Raw genomic sequence first — 16,972 nt, forward strand, 5'->3', positions numbered from 1 at the left:
ATTGTTGTATGCTCATAAATTTAGTTTTCAAGGAGTCAACAGTGTAAATCAGGATAAGGTTTTTCCGGAGCTGCGTTGGTCATATGCGGTTGCATTATATTCAATTATTCAGCATACAAGCTGAAAGCAATTAGCAGGTTAGAAATCTTATATATGCCCTTTTCATAAATCTGATGCATTAGTTCTTGACTTATGACTAATAGATATATCTTGAGTAAATAGTTACAAACATATTGAGACAGACAAGATAAAACGTAACATTTTAAAACTTCAAATCTAATTCTAAGTATCAATTCTATGTCTGGGCGACATAATTCATCAGATATGAAAAAATACGCATGGAACATTACGAAACAGTGACGCTGTTTGAAGGTCCCATTCAATTTTATAGAGTTGTAGAATCATTGAGATGTACAGAATGGAAACGGACACTTCGGTCCGACTCATCCATGCCGACCAGATATCCGAACCTGGACTTTGGCCCATATTCAAAGTTTGGCCCATATTCCTTGAAACCCTTCCTATTCACATACCCATCCAGATGTCTTTTAAATGCTGTATTTGTACCAGCCTTTACTGTAGGTTCCCATGCCAACTGAGGTGCTACAGACTTTTGAGCCAGTTCAAAATTTCAGAAATTGTTTGTTGCTGTGGTATTATGACATGGTTGAGGTCTGACATGTTAAGAAATATATTGTTTAAAAATTAATCATGTAATTGTCTCCAACATTCTTTTGAGCTATTGAAATCCACATTGTCTTGATTTAAACTCTTTCATAGATAGCAGATAATGACCCTACACCGAATGCTGTCAGGGTCTGTTGGTTTAATAAAACGTTGCATTAATTTTCAACTTTTCCTGAACCATATCCCGGTAAAATTTTGGATTGTTTTTCTCCTGCTGCTCTGACTGCTCACAAAATAAAAGTATGTGAAAGAAAAATTACATGCACATGTTATGCCTGTTTTCAATGCTGCATCAGAGTTGATTGTCCTTGCTCACACTTGGTGCACTGAATGCCATCTTTAACATTTAATGATGGGATGAGTATTTTAATTCATTCAGAATCAACACTGTACCAAACTCAAACCCCCTTGTTGCTGACTGAATCAACCAAAAAGGGCACGACCTACACCACATGCTTGTATCTAAACCTTACTGAGAAGACTCATCCCTTGTTTTCTCCCCACAAAGGTTCTGATCACAGCTATGCCACTGGAACTAACTACAAATTACTTTCCTAGAGAGAAACAAAATTGGAAAGAGATTCATATTACTTGGTTGTTACTCCATAACAGAGAGGAGTTCGTAGGTGACAGGCAGAGAATAGGTGATGGAGTGGTGCACCTGGAATATTACATGCATAATCATATACCTCCCACAGTGAAGGTAATCCTTCATTAACAGCAAATGCTCAAGATGGGCGGAAGATCTTTGCAATGTGGGAGAGGTGAGTGTGCAGTTACAAGTACACTCAATGGAGAAACTCAAGGGAGTCCCTGTCAAACACCAATAAATTGCATGGATACTATGTTCAGCTTCTCCTCCCTTGAAGACAGCAATATTGTTCACTGACTCCTGGGTTTTATGTCAGCAAGCTTCCAGAAATGTCAGGAGCTGGAGCAAACAATGCATTGAAGAGCAGCTCCTGTAGTGGTGCAATGACATTTCTGCACTTCCTTTGTGAGGGGGCCCAGGACTGAGAGGGCCTCAGCATTCTTGGGATCTCCTGCATAGATGCACCCTCCTCACGTGACCTGCTAGAGCTGATGGAATGCCTGAGTGAAGGAGAGGAAAGATTGAGTGAAAGCACCCCCTTGGGGTATCCTGGAATGAACCCTCCAGGGCAGCTTCCTAGCACTTCTAATCGCTGTTGGTGTGCAATAGTCTGTTCCTGAATGCTTTGAGGAAAAAGGGAGCAACTGGAGTGGAGATGATGTACCTCAAACCCCTCTCACCTAGCCATTATGCAGTGCATCCATTAGCACAGCAGGTGAGTGCAGGCATATCAGGCAGCTGTTCAGTGTTCTGCTCTAACTGAAACATATCTCGATGGAGATAGCCAGGCGCTGGTATATAAGTGTCATAAGGTCGAGTGAACTCGGCTGGAATCCTCTACCTTTTCCTCTCGTCTAACGTGGACCTCTGGTTTCTCTGCCATCTGTTGTATTGCCTGTCTGTGCCTCTCCAGCAGATTTCTTCTGGCTGAATCCAGTGGTTCATAATCTTCATGAGGCCCTGCAGATGCATGATCATCATGAGAGGGGCTCCTGCTGCTGTCCCTAGGAAATTGGATCTAAAGTCGGCAATCTAAACTAGCCTGGAAGATCACCTTACTGACATTACATACTGCCAAACTGTTTACATTGTGATCACAGATACTACTGTCATTTGAAATGAATCACCTTGAGTCGGAAACCTTTTCCAGAAATCCACTACTTTTAGGGGACAGAAGATCTCACATCCAACGTACCCAAACACAGCTTATGAACTCCCAATCCCTTGCCCCTTTCCAGCCTATTGAATTGAAATAATTGCCATTTCTAACAATAATTAGCAAACAAAATCCAAACATTTCATTAATTTACAAAACTCTTGTCACATCCCTCTACAGTCAATTCCTAAACATTTGGCTCATTGAGCCTATCTTGGTAACTTACAAATTTTCAGTTTAAAATATTTATCAGTCCTCAAAGGTGCTCAATGTTATTCTGGTATTCAGTCACATCAGGTTATAATATATTTTACTTCACGATGGCAAAGTGAATGTTCTCTGATTAGTGTTCATACTATTCACTAGGCTTGAAAGCAAGGATGTGAATAAAAATTGGTTTTTTCCAAATTCTGAAAATGGACAAAATCATCTCCATTTGGGAAAAAAAATGTGAAAACCAGACAAGGCTAAACACAAAATGTTTCTGCTGACAGCAATAATTACTTTACTCTTTTTGTTCATTATAGCAATGCATGTTGACACTGTTAAGCAGACTAATCTTAAAGTGAAATCAGAATGAGTTCATGACCAAATTGGATGCTATTTTAAGAAATGATAATTTGAACTGGTATATGAGATGTCTAATTTGCTGGGATATATAATCGAATGTCATGAACTGAGGACAAATATTGATCTGGTTAGGAAATTAGCTGAGTGACAGGCAACAGGCAGGACAATTAATAAGACTGGCAACTAGTGACTTAGGGGACCCTAAAAACATTTGTGTTCATTTTTATTTTAAATGATGGGATAGAAAGCCATATGTCCACATTTGCAGATGGAGCAGAAAAAGGTAACTTTGTATGCAGAGTAGATGGAAGCATTAAATTACAAAGAGATATTAATTGACTCAATGAATGAACAAAACTTGATCAAATGGATTCCAGAGTCAACAGGTGTTATGTCATTCTTTTTGAATCTGAGGAGGATAAAACAGGGTAATTTCTAAATTGTGAGAAGCTAGGAACAATGGAGCTTCAGGTCTAGGTAAGCAAATCATAAAAATGTCATGAACATGTACAGAAAATAAGCAGAAAAGATGAATGAATCTTATCCTTTACATTTCAAGGGTTCGAATACAATAGAGTAGAAGACATATTCCAGTTTTACAAAGCCCTGGTTAGACCACATCTGGATTATTGTGAGCAGTTCTGGCTACCGAAAGTCAGCAAAGATATATGGGCCTTGAAGGGAGTGGAGCATGTGCCTTCCACAATTACACCTGGCCTCCAAGGATTCAGTTACAAAGAGAGGTTTCACAAATTGGTGGTGTGTTCCCAGGAATTTAGAAGGTCAAGGGATGCTTTGTTTGCAGTTTTCAAGATATTATGGCGAACTAGTAGGTTGGATTGGATTTTGTGGGTTTTTTTCAGATGAATATGCCAGCTATCTTGTCGTAATTACTATCTGTTCCAGTGTGTGGTACTTGACAGGGTTATTTGAACAAGTTTGCTGCTCCCATCCTCCTTTGCCTTTGCTCTGTCTTGGGCACATCTAATGATTAGTAGTTGAAATACACCATGAAGAATATCCACAGAAGAGTTTTGTTCTTTAATAATAACAAGATTTATCGTATAACAGCAATAAATGCAACTACATTGAATCAGGTGTAATTACTGGTACCTTAAGGAGTTGGTTCAGGTACATTGCTCTCTCTGAAAGCTGCAGTAGAATTCTTCATCTCCATTCAGACTGTTTGAGACATCAGTACAACAGCAAGATTCCTTGTAACATGAGGATTTGACCCATTAGCACTTTACCTTATTCAACAGACTTCTGCTTGTTTGGGATTCAAGGATCAGGGAAAATTGTATCAAGATTAGAGCTAGACCTTTCAGGACTGAAATTAGGAAGTAACCGTGCGCACAAAGAATGTTAGAAGCTTTGATCTCACTTCCATAACCAACAAATAGTGTCTGAGCACTTTTGTTTTTGTTAACCACAACAATTAAGATATATGAGGAAATTAGTGGCTATACAGAAGTGGGTCACAATCAACCATGCTGGTACTGAGAGGTAGAAAGGGTTTAATAAGCTAATGTCAAGATTAGAGTGGGGCTGGAAAAGCACAGCAGGTCAGGCAGCATCTGAGGAGAAGGAAAATTGACATTTCGGGCAAAAGCCCTTCATCAGGAAAAGTTGATTTTCCTGCTCCTCAGATGCTGCCTGATCTGCTGTGCTTTTCCAGCCCCACTCTAATCTGGACTCTGATCTCCAGCATCTGCAGTACTCACTTCTGCCTTAATAAACTAATGGTTTGCTTCTATTATTGGATTTATGTATTTATTCCATTTGATTTGTAAATTCACCTTCCTACAATATGACTTTATTTTTCATACTGTTTGACTTTGTGCTTTGATAGCTACCTCAAAAAAATTTGTGCCTAATTACCACAAATCTGTTATTTTTTTCTTCAGTTTTTAAGCTAAGCAATTTTGGTTCATGAATTGACTTTATGCAACAACTGCTATTAAATTGATAAATGCACAGATTCAAACTTGAATTTCTGTGCTAGTTCTCCACAAATACTTTCTATTTGGTCAGACAACAGAAGTTCGGAGTTTCAAGGGTGTTCTCAGTAACCTTTACACTTTTCATAGGGATTCTGAAGAAGTCAGAATGTTAAGTCTGTTTGTCTCTGCTTGTGTAGAGGTTTATTAGAACATGTAGAAAACCTTGGACAGAGAGATCAGAGTGGAAAAAAGATGTAGAATTATATTTTAAATTAAAATGGAATTATACAAGTACTCAATTATATAGTTTTAAGAACAATTATTGTCAAAATTTCTGAATGATTTTCAATTTCTCCTCAACTCAACACTTGTTATTGTTATTATTATATTGTTTTACTGAAAACGGAGTGAATAGGCATGGAATGATGGTGGCATGGAGGTATGTGAATAGCATGGGCATTTCATGATTCAAGCTACCCACCTCATTAGTGAAAATCCAGCCCTCATCCTGAAAGAGTACACGTTAAATCAATCTGTCAAAGACAAGGACATTATCATAACCCCATGTGATATTACAATAAGTCAGAATACCATTATAAGATACTAGGTCAAGAAGATACAGGAGTTCTGTTTATGGAGACAGTGACTGATGCTGGGGTATCAAATGGTATCATTTTCATAAATGCTGCGCAACCTTTTTCATAAAATAACATATCAGAACTTTTTATATAAAAAATGAACTATATAATTAATTGAATGAAAACAGTTTCAACGTTTGTTATTATGAGAATGACAATCTGCATTTTTAAAACAACAATCAAAGGTTAAACCTCTATATAACTTAACACTTTTGACTATCAATGCCAATAAGGCTTTTGGAGCCAATAGTGAATGCATGATATTTTGTAAGTGATATTGTTAAATGTTCTGGATTTGATAGGGACAAGATGGGATTCTTCATGTCTAAATCATTGGATGAAAGCCTAAAGAAACAACAAGAGTTCATGGCAGCAAACAGTGCTCTTCAGGTATGACTATCATTCTGAGAAAAAAGTGATACAGTGTTCCACGTCATGCCTTCATTATCTGCTCTAGATTGGTAATATGAGCTGGCGTGGCTTAACGAACACTAGCATATTAATGAAATGATGTATTTCAGAACAGATTTTGCTGAAACTAAAACTTGATAATAGAGTTGTGTTATTTACCAAAGAGCTCATTGGTAACGTAATATCATGGTACACGCATTGACACATGTTATTTGCTGGCAAAACTCACACATCACTTGTTCATTGATAAAACAAGGACCTTTCCTATTAGGAAGGTTATTAACACTGATGGTAAGTATATTCCTATTTAAATCAGATTGATGGTAAGAACTTTAATGGCCTCATACATCTCAACTTAGGGACAGGCAGGAGGCTGAAAGATCACAGCAAGCCAGGCAGCAGCAGGAGGTGAAGAAGTACATGTTTCAGATATAACCCTTCTTTAGGACTGGGGTGGATGTAGAGGGAGCTGCAGATAAAGGGTCTGGACAGGGGCAGGGCAGTGAATTGGGGATAGGTGAAGATAGACCGAGGGTATGACTTGTTGATCAATGGGAGAAAGGAATCCGGTTGGTGGCTGGGAGGAGTGGAAGGGAGGAGAAGGGGCTGGGAAGGGAGTCGGGGGATGGGAAGGCAGTTTATCTGAGATTGGAGAACTAGTGCTGAGACCTCCAGGCTATAAGCCGCCCAGATGGTGGATAAGGTGTTGTTCCTCCAATTTGCAATTTGGTTCATTGTGCAATGGAGGAGACCAAGGATGGTCATGTCGGAAAGGGAGTGGGATGGAGAATTAAAATGGGCGGTGACTGGGAGGTCCGGTTGGCTTCTGCGGGCTTGGCTGAGATGCTCGCCAAACCGTTCCCTAAGTTTACCTTTGGTCTCCCTGAAACCACCAGTTTGTAAAACATTTGCTGCCAGGGAGTATGTAAGGTAGAAAGTGGATGCTGGTAAAGCAGAGCTTGTGGAATAGATTTTATCAAATAAAGCTGTTGATAAATTCAACATAAGTAATGCACCATATTCATTTATGTGCTTTCAGCAAAACTCTTAACTAGTAATTCAGATCCTGGTTAATTGATTTTAATTGTTTCTTGGTAACCTGAAATCACTGACGAACAGCTGATGGACCAAGTGACAAAATTGTTTTACGACAGTAAAGCAAACTATTATGTTTTTGTATCTTTTCTACTAACTCTTGCATGAAGTTCTATGGCTTAATTATTTTAGATTACTCTCAAGTCCAAACTGTTTGTGAGTGTGACAGTGTCTTCCCTGGCCTTAATACATAGGTAGGCCTTTGTTATCCTGTATAAAGGATAACAAAGAGAAAAACCTTTGCTGGTGATTATTTCCCTGACTGAAATTAATTGTGCCCTTAGTGTGATTCTTCCCTCATCTTCAAGAAGCAATAGTGTGTCAGTTTGCATTTTAACTCTAAGCTTAAGAACAAACTTCTTAATGATGACCAAGCAAAGTAGTGCAAAACTTACATTCATCATTATATTAGTTGTTCAAAAGGGAAAAGCAAGACACTTTGTTTCACTATTTTGGAAGCTAAATTAGTTTGGCACAACCTAGGGCAGGACTTTTCAGATGCTGCTGTTTTTTGCCCTAATCCACAAACAATGTCCTCCATCACGTCTCTTCCACTTCCAGCACCTCTGTCCTTGGACCCCAACTGCGACAAGGGTGGAAGCCCCTGGTCCTCATATCCACCCCCCAAATCTCCAGATACAGCGCACCATCCTCTGCCATTTTTGCCAATTATGTCAGACCCCACCACAGAATGTACATTTCCCTCTCCATCCATATCTGCACTCCACCAGAGACCATTCACTCGGTGACTCCCTTGCTGGGTCCACACTCCCCACCAACCAACCTCCGCTCCCTTTGCCGTCCACATTCCTGATGAAGGGTTATGCCTGACACGTTGACTCTCCTACTCCTCGGATGCTGCCTGACCTCCTGTGCTTTTTCCAATGCCACACCTTTCGATTTCGACCACACAAAGTGTTGGCAGAGCAAGCAGCTGTGGTGCTACCAGCTGCCTGCAGTCATTTAACTTTGAGTGGGGTGTTAATTGATGGAGGAAGCTCCATCTCAGAGAGCTGCCAATTAATCAGCTTGCTGGCAACTCGATCAACCCACTAACGTTTGGGATGGGGTAGGTGGGAGACGTCAATGCCCAACTGCTGGAGTGCAGGGCACTAGGAGTCACAAGGTACTCAAGTTGGGGTCTAGGTCAGGTACCCAACAGGGGCCTGTGATTTATGCCACTGCTGTGGTCCGAGTAGTGCCAGGATCGAGTCATACAAAGATGCGCAGGTTAGCTGGATTGGCCATCCTAACTCACCCTTAGGTATCAAGGGATGTGTAAGTTGGTTGGATTTTCCATGGAAAATGCAGGTTTATGGGGATAGGGTAGGGGCATGAGTATCCATACTGTAGGGATTCTATTGTGGCTACTGCTGAGATCACAGGAAATGTCTGTAGAAGAGGAACAAATCAAGACCAGATTTTAGGCAGTTTAGGGATATGAGCAGGACAAGTGACAGTTTGGAGAGGTTGAGGGAGAGTTAAATGAGGCTATGACCTTGTGAGGATGTCTCCAGTGGAGACAGGGGATCCCAGAGAGCTTCCTTCCCTTGCTGAACACTAGAACAAAAAACAAAGAAAGTTACAGCACAGCAACAGCCCTTTGGTGCTCCAACCCTGTGCCAATCCCAATCTTCTATCTAAACATGTTGCCTATTTCCTCAGGATCTGTATTTCTTTCCTCCCTACCCATTCATGTATCTGTCTAGATACAACTTAAATGACATTATTGTTCCCACCTCTAACACCTCTGCTGGCAACCCATTCTAGGCACCTACCACCCTCTGCATAAAGAACTTTCCATGCATATCTCCCTTAAACTTTTCCCCTCACACTGAACCCGTGACCCCTCGTAATCGAGTGCCCCACTGTGGGAAAAACCTCCTTCCTATCTACCCTGTCTATACCTCTCGTGATTTTGTAGACCTCAATCAGGTCCCCCCCTCAACCTCTATCTTTCTAATGAGAATAATTCTAAACTACTCAACCTCTCTTCAAAGCCAGCACCCTCCAAACCAGGCAATACCTTGGAGACTCTCCTCTGCACCCACTCCAAAGCATCCACATTCCTTTGGTGATGTGGCGACCAGAACTACAGTTTTCCAAATGTGACCGACCAAAGTCTAATACAATTGGAACATGACCTGCCAACTCTTGTACTCAGTGCCCCATTTGATGAAGGAAATTATGCCGTATGCCGCCTTGACCATTTGATCAATCTGCATTGCCACCTTCAGGCTACAATGGACCTGAACACCTAGATCTCTCTATACATCATTTTTTCCCAGGGCTTTCCCATTAACTGCATCATTCACTCTTGAATTGGATCTTCCAAAATGCATCACCTCACATTTGCCCAGATTGAACTCAGAGCTGAAAATGTGTTGCTGGAAAAGCGCAGCAGGTCAGGCAGCATCCAAGGAACAGGAAATTCGACGTTTTGTGCATAAGCCCTTCATCAGGATTGAACTCAATCTGCCAATACTCCGCCTAGCTCTCCAATCTATTTTTATTTTACAGTATTCTCAGATAGTCCCCTTCACTGTCTGCTACTCCACTAATTTTCGTGTCATCTGCAAAATTGCTAATCAGACCACCTATGCCATCCTCCAGATCATTTATGTATGTCACAAACAACAGTGGTCCCATAATGGATCCCTGTGGAACACCACTGGTCACAGTTCTCCATTTTGAGAAATTCCCTTCCACTACTATTCTGTTTCCTGTTGCCCATCCATTCTCTGTCATCTAGCCAGAACACTCTGAACCCCATGTAACTTCACTTTCTCCATCAGCCTACCATGGGAACCTTATCAATTGCCTTAGTGAAGTCCATGTATATGACGTCTGCACCACTTCCCCCATCAATTAACTTTGTCATTTCCTCAAAAAAGTCTATTAAGTTAGTAAGACATGACCTTTCCTGCACTAAACCATGTTGCCAATCACTGATAAGCCCATTTCTTCCAAATGGGAATAGATCCTATTCCTCAGTATCCTCTCCAACAGCTCCCCTACCACTGATGTCAGGGTCACCGATCACCTGGATTATTCTTGCTTTCACTCTTAAACAAGGGCACAACATTAGCAATTATCTAGTCCTCTGGGACCTCACCCATGCTGAAAAGGTATCTGTTAACACCCTAACTATTTCCTCCCTCACTTCCCTCAGTAACCTGGGATAAATCCCATCCGAACCTGGGGACTTGTCCACCTTAATTCCTGTTAGAATACCCAATGCTTCCTCCTGCCTTGTACTGACTTGACCTTGATTAATCAAACATATATCTCTAACCCAACATTCATCATGTCCCTCTCCTTGGTGAATACAGATGCAAACTATTCATTAAGTTTCTCACCCATTTCTCTGACTCCACTCCTTTGTCCCTGGCCAACCCTTTCTCTAGGTACCCTCTTGCTCCTTAAGTATAAATAAAATGCTTTGGAATTTTCCTTAGCCCTGTTTGCTCAAGATATTTCATGACCCCTACTCATCCTTTTAATTCCGCGTATCAGAATGGTCCTACTTCCCCGATATTCTTCCAAAGCTTCATCTGTTTTCAGTTGCCAAGACAGTATGCTTCCTTTTTCCTGTTAGCTAGTCTCACAATTTCATCCATGGTTCACGAATCTTGCCATTTTTATCCCTCATTTTCACAGGAACATGTCTGTCCTGCACTCTAATCTCTTTAAAAGCCTCCCATATTTCAAATGTGGATTCACCTTCAAACAGCTGCTCCAAGTCCACATTCCCCAGCTCCTGCTGAATTTTGGTATAGTTGGCTTTCCCCCAATTTAGCACTCTTCCTTTAGGACCACTCTCAGCCTTAATAGTCCTTGGCAAGCAGATACTGCCTGGGTCAAAGCCAAAGGGTCTGCTAGTCTTACGTCTTCACTGGCCAATCTCACCAGTCTCCGTGCAACATGCAATGATCCTCACCACCTTCAAGCATCCTTGCAAGCCATTGGAGACTCCCATCATCTTATGTCATGCCGAGATGCAATTATACTGTTCCTCACCTACTCAATCATGCGATATGTGAGACCTTTGAAGTCTTTCTTTTATGTGCATTTCCTTAAAAATGTCCATTGTTTCCCAGTAAAAGCTGCTAGCTAGCATCTGACCTGGCTCTCCTCTGTCTGTGGGAAACAGATGGTAAGGATTTCTCCAAGTACTGGTTCAATCTGTCTTTGTTACGCTTGTAATCATTGAGGTCAGAGATTGTAACTACATTAGAAGAATAATAATAGTAATAATGACTGCTGTTGAAAATGCTTTGTGAAATTTCCAGGCAGTAGAGTTCAGTGGTGTATTTCACATAGGTCAGCATTGTGAGTGAGGCCTTCTTCGTACCACAGTGTTCAAATGTTTTGTGTCCCTGTGTGTCATGACAGAGAATCCAAGTTCATTCTTTCCTTTTTAAAAGTTAGAGACAGAGACTTGAGCCAGAATGCAATGAAACTCTGGAACAGAATGTTTCAATTCCTAGCAGAGATGGGATCAGAGGAAGTAAGGCCCAAGAACTGGTGTCAGCAAGGAGCTTTGCTACATTTTAAGTCTGTTTTCCTTCTGGGTGGAGTGGCAGGTAGCTTTTTATATCATATAAATGGATTCCTAAGGCCATTTAGAAGAAGCAGACTAGACCATTACAGTTTGCAGACTCAGAGCAAAGTTGAAATTCAGCCAGGGTGAAGGGTGCTGACTCCCAGTTGCTGCAATGGATGGAGGGACCAATTTTCCATTGACCATCGATAACCTTTTCCCTCTCTCTACACCCGCCATAGCCACTGGACTACCTTTGCCCCTCCACCATGATGGCCTAGCAGTTCTGAATTTTTTGAATGGATTTTTAAAAAATTTCTCAAGTGGGAGTGTCTTCCTCTTGTCTTCTTTCCAGGAGATTGCCATCTCAGGCAATTCAGCTACCAATTTATCATTGGAATTGTACCTCCATCTCTGCAGATGCCCTTAACCAGAATATGAGTGCAGCGTTTTGCTGATAATTGGCCATCCTGACAAAAAAATTGGTCAGATGTCTATTATAGACCCAGGACCTGTTGCTTCCACTGATATCACGATCCCAGAACAAAACTCCAGCTCTTCACCTTGCATTCAGTTTCTATAAGTCAAGGTATCTGAGCTGCCAACAAGCTGAAGAACAGGAATATTCTTGAAAATACAAGCGATTTGAGTCTGTATTTGCAGCACATGGTCACATGGTCAGATTCTATCTATGTGTTCAGGGGGTAACTCTTCCTGTGAATGAAAGGGCAGCAATATTTTCAGCCATGTGAGTGGTCCTGTGCAGATAATTAGCAGTGCCTAATATTTATCATGCCATGCAGCGATTAAAATTAAGACTGCTTTTCTCATTGGTGCTGCCTTTCTGTATTGAACATGTGTGCCAATGATGTTGAAAAGGGGCATCCATTACATAAAAAGTAGGCATGTAATATATAATATTGGTTATCTTATGAAGGTGCCTGGATCAGAATACAAGTTGAGTACAGAGATCTATATTTATTTCCTTTCTTACTAAATTCACTGACCTGATATTAGTCCTTGAACGGATTTCCAGTTTCAGTTGTTGACACAGGCCAAATTATTATCCTGTACTCTCTTTACACACTATTACTGGCTGACTTAAGATTGTTGCACCATGTTCACATTGCACTGGATAGCAGTAACTTCTGATCATTGATCTACCATTAAAACCTCTTGGTCAACATGCTATTTCCATTCACATTATGCTAAGTGAAAGACACTGACCATTTAATTAAGCTGCCCCAGCTTTGCTATTCCTTCAAATTCTGCCGGTAATTGCTGATGGTTTTAACCCCACCTCAAAAAAAGTGAGGTGGGAATCTTTAAATCATCAATTACGGCAAATGCTAGAATTTATTGAAACAAAGAAGCCCCCTGCCCATTATTGCTGTGTGGCCAATTTGTCTATTCCCAGACAGGATTTTAAGATAATAGGTAAAAGTTAACATTCAATGCTACTAACGCTATTTGAGAAATTACTAGATATTAATGCACAATTAACCCAAAAATTAACTCAAAATTTAGAGAAAATTAAACACTGCATTTGGCAAATTTCACATAAATATAAGTAAAAACATTGATAGTGAATGACCCTGAAAGTGTGAGCTGTGATCATATGTGGAGACATTGTAATTATGGAATTTGCATCAATATTTTAAGAATTTCAGTAAACTCAAAAGTGAACCTTGGATTGTCCTATTCACAGTCTTCAGGAATACTTTGTCAAATCTTGCAGCACCTCCAACAACAGACTGTGCTGAAGAGGATCCATCCCATTGAAACATTCTAGCTGAATTTGCTGTCCTTGAGATTGCTGTGATGGCAACATCAATGTAGCATGTTTGAAAAGCTTACAGAGACAAATAGTGGACTTTGTTAGAAATTTGTTGGCAGCAGCTCATGATCAACCTGTATTTGCATGGAGTGTCCAGTGTAGTGAAATACCCTACGGTGCTTCACAGGAACATTTTCAAACAAAGTGTACAAACCTATGTTAGGACAGGTGACTAAAAGCTGGTTCGAAGAGCGAGGTTTTATAGAGGTGGGAGGCAGAGAAGTGTAAGCATGGAAATCCATAGCTTAGGGCAGAGGAGTTGAATGGTGGCCACAGCAACAGAAAGGATTTTCACTTTGTTCAAGAACAGAATTTGGTTATTTAATACATGTGAATACAGGAATGGTTCATACAAAATTGCATGGTATAGCATATAGTTTTGTGGCAGAATGGTGCATTACATCAAGTCACTTGCTCTATATTGAACAATTGACACCTTCTGAAAGTAAATTAATGTGATAATCTGCAATGTTTGAATGCATTAGATCTCTTGGTGAGTAATTTTGTAGGTTCATTAATGTAATTTTTTTTACTGCAATATACTTTGTTGGAAAAACGTTATTGGGAGTGAATGAGTGCTTAGATTTGCTGCAAAAGCAAATTTATTTTTCTAAAATCATAAACAAGCTCTCAGTTTGTTTTCTTTGTTTATCATCCACTTGTTTTGTTTAAAGTTTGTAGAACTAACTGTTCCATCACACAAATAAATGATTATCACTTATTCAGCAGTTTCAATCAGTAGAAAGGTCACAGACACACTGAAATAAGATGGCTAGTAAGATTCATCCTCCCACTTCCTCAAGACCAAAGGGGTAGCCATGGGCACCCGCATGGACCACAGCTATGCCTGCCTGTTCGTCGGATCCGTGGAACAGTTCACCTTCCATAATTACACCTGCACCGTTCCCCACCTTTTCCTCCACCACATTGATGACTATATCGGCACCACCTCGTGCTCCTACGAGGAGATTGAACACTTCATCAACTTCACCAACATCTTTCACTCTGACCTCAAGTTCACCTGGACCATCTTGGACACCTCCCTCCCCTTCCTGGATCTCTTCATTTCCATTTCCGGTGACAGACTCAGTACAGACGTCTACTTCAAACCCACTGTCTCCACAGCTACCTGGGCTACACTTCTTCCCATCCTCCCGTCCTATAAAAATGCTATGCCTTGCTTCCAGCTCTGCTGCATCTGCTCCCAGGAGGAGCAATTCCACTCCAGAACACCCTAAATGGCCTCCTACTTCAAGGACCACAATTTTCCCTCCCACATGGTCAACAATGCCCTCCAGCACATGTCCTTCACTTCCTGTACCTTTGCCCTCAAAACCCACTCCTCCAACCACAACAAGGATAGAAGCTCCTGGTCCTCAACTTCAACCCCACCAATCTCCGGAAACAACAATCACCCTTCGCCAATTCTGCCACCTACAGTCAGACCTCACCACTAGAGATATATTTTCCTCCCCACCTCTATCAGCATTCCGCAGAGACCATCCCTTCAGCGACTCCCTTGTGAGGTCCACAGTTCCCACCAAACCACACTCCACTCCCAACACCTTCCCCTGTCATCACACGAGGTGTAAAACCTGCCCCCATACCTGCCCCCTCATCTCCATCCAAGGCCCCAAAGGATCCTTCCACATCCAGCAGAAATTTTTCTGCACATCCAAACACCTCATCTACTGTGTTCATTGCTCCCGGTGTGGCCTCTTGTACACTGGGGAGACAGGATGCCGACTTGCAGAACGGTTCAGGGAACATCTTCGAGACACATGTATCAAGCATCCCCGCCACCCTGTGACTGATCACTGCAACTACCCCTCCCACTCCGCCAAGGACATGCAAGTCCTGGGCCTCCGCACTGCCAAATCCAAGCCACTGGACACCTGGAGGAGGAATGCCTTATCTTCCTCCTTGGGACCGTCCAACCACAGGGCATCAGTGTCAATTTCACCAGTTTCTTCATCTCCCCTCCCCCTACCTTATCCCAGATCCAACCCTCCAATTTGGCACCGCCCTCTTGAACTGTCTTACCTGTCCATTTTCCTTCCCACCTATCCGCTCCACCCTCTGCTCCGACCTATCACATTCACCTGCACCTTCATCTAACTATCGCCTTCCAAGCTACCTCCCACCCCCCAGCCCCACACCTCCCCCAATTTATCTCTCAGCACCTTGGCCCACCACTCCAACATTCCTGATGGAGGGCTTATGCCCAAATCTTTGAGCCTCCTGCTCCTCGGATTCTGCCTGACCTGCCTGCACCGCACTTTTTGGTACTTCATTCGTAGCACTCTACCTAAAAAAAATTGATGTAGCATGAAGAAAACACAAAATCAAACATAAAAATTGGGGCATGAATGCAAATTGTCATCTTTACTGAAGAGTTTTTGGAACCTGACAATTGCCATTGGAATTAATACTCTTTGGGAATGTATGCAAGTCAGAAAACTGCTCAGATACATCTCTTTCTCATTTGTGGGCTGTCTCTTTGGATGGTCAATTTGGCATTTTTTTTGTGCTGTCTTCTCTCGGCAAGTCTACTACTCTAATGGGGAGGGTGCCATGACGTGCCAAACTTAGCAATTCATCATTCCTCCACCTACTACTGCAGCAGCCCCACAGCTCTTCAGTCCACTGCTCAACTTTGATGTTGTCCTATATTTAATTAGTGACAATGTATTTTGAAGTAACTATGATTGGAGTCTTAGAACGATCTGAGAGGTGTAGGCTGCATTGAGATTTGCAGCGGAACTGCACAGGAAGTCTGATGAGGCCCAAGTGATGTTGGGAACACCTTGCAGCACCGTTTCTGTTTTTGAGGAGTGGCGAAGTGAGTTCCTTGCTCGGCAGCAGCAAGTTGTCAATTAAATGGGATTATTGCTTGTAAAAACCTTGCTAAAGGCACAACTGACCTCATCAATATTGAGCTTGCTATCTTTTCAGTCCAGCTAGATGTTGAGAAAACTCAACGTGAAAACTAGAATGGCGAATCAACTTGTCGCTTGCTCCAAAGGATCTCCATGTTGCTCACCATCCTCGGTCACATTCTACTGGCATCAGCCACACTCAGCCAATATTAATGGACATTGGAATCTGACATTTGGCACTTTTCAGATGCACTGATAGTGTGCTCAGAAAGCACAGACCTGCATTGCATGGTGCATTAACAACGAGCACTGCAAGGCTGCAACAAGTACACTTTACATGCAAGGACTGACATCCAGCTCATGAATTGGAAGAGGCTGCATTTCAGGGCTGTTCACTTCCGCTCTTTGTATTTTTCTTCAGCATCTATCTGCAGACTCATTGCATCCAATGACATGCCATAATCGTATGTTGCCCTTTCACCCAAAGCTATTTCCGCTTTGAGGAACTCTTGCAGAGATGCACAGACAGGCTACTTGTCAGAAAGGATCTGTCCAATGGTGGGGGCTGTGGATATCTTGCTGCCCTGGAGTGAGAGGGGTAAGATATAAAAGAGACCTAAG

General features: G+C 41.7%; 1 protein-coding gene across 1 annotated transcript in view; it reads left to right on the forward strand.

Moving 5' to 3' along the window:
- plgrkt (plasminogen receptor, C-terminal lysine transmembrane protein) overlaps positions 1-16,972 on the forward strand; it is a 75,989-nt gene that overhangs the window by 7,841 nt on the left and 51,176 nt on the right. The window contains exon 2 of the mRNA XM_060845651.1: positions 5,889-5,976. Within this exon, the coding sequence (XP_060701634.1) occupies positions 5,896-5,976 (81 nt within the window). The 5' untranslated portion in view covers positions 5,889-5,895. The remainder of the gene's footprint in view (positions 1-5,888; positions 5,977-16,972) is intronic.

The sequence above is a fragment of the Hemiscyllium ocellatum genome, chromosome 2 (genome assembly GCF_020745735.1).
Source record: "Hemiscyllium ocellatum isolate sHemOce1 chromosome 2, sHemOce1.pat.X.cur, whole genome shotgun sequence".
NCBI lineage: Eukaryota > Metazoa > Chordata > Chondrichthyes > Orectolobiformes > Hemiscylliidae > Hemiscyllium > Hemiscyllium ocellatum.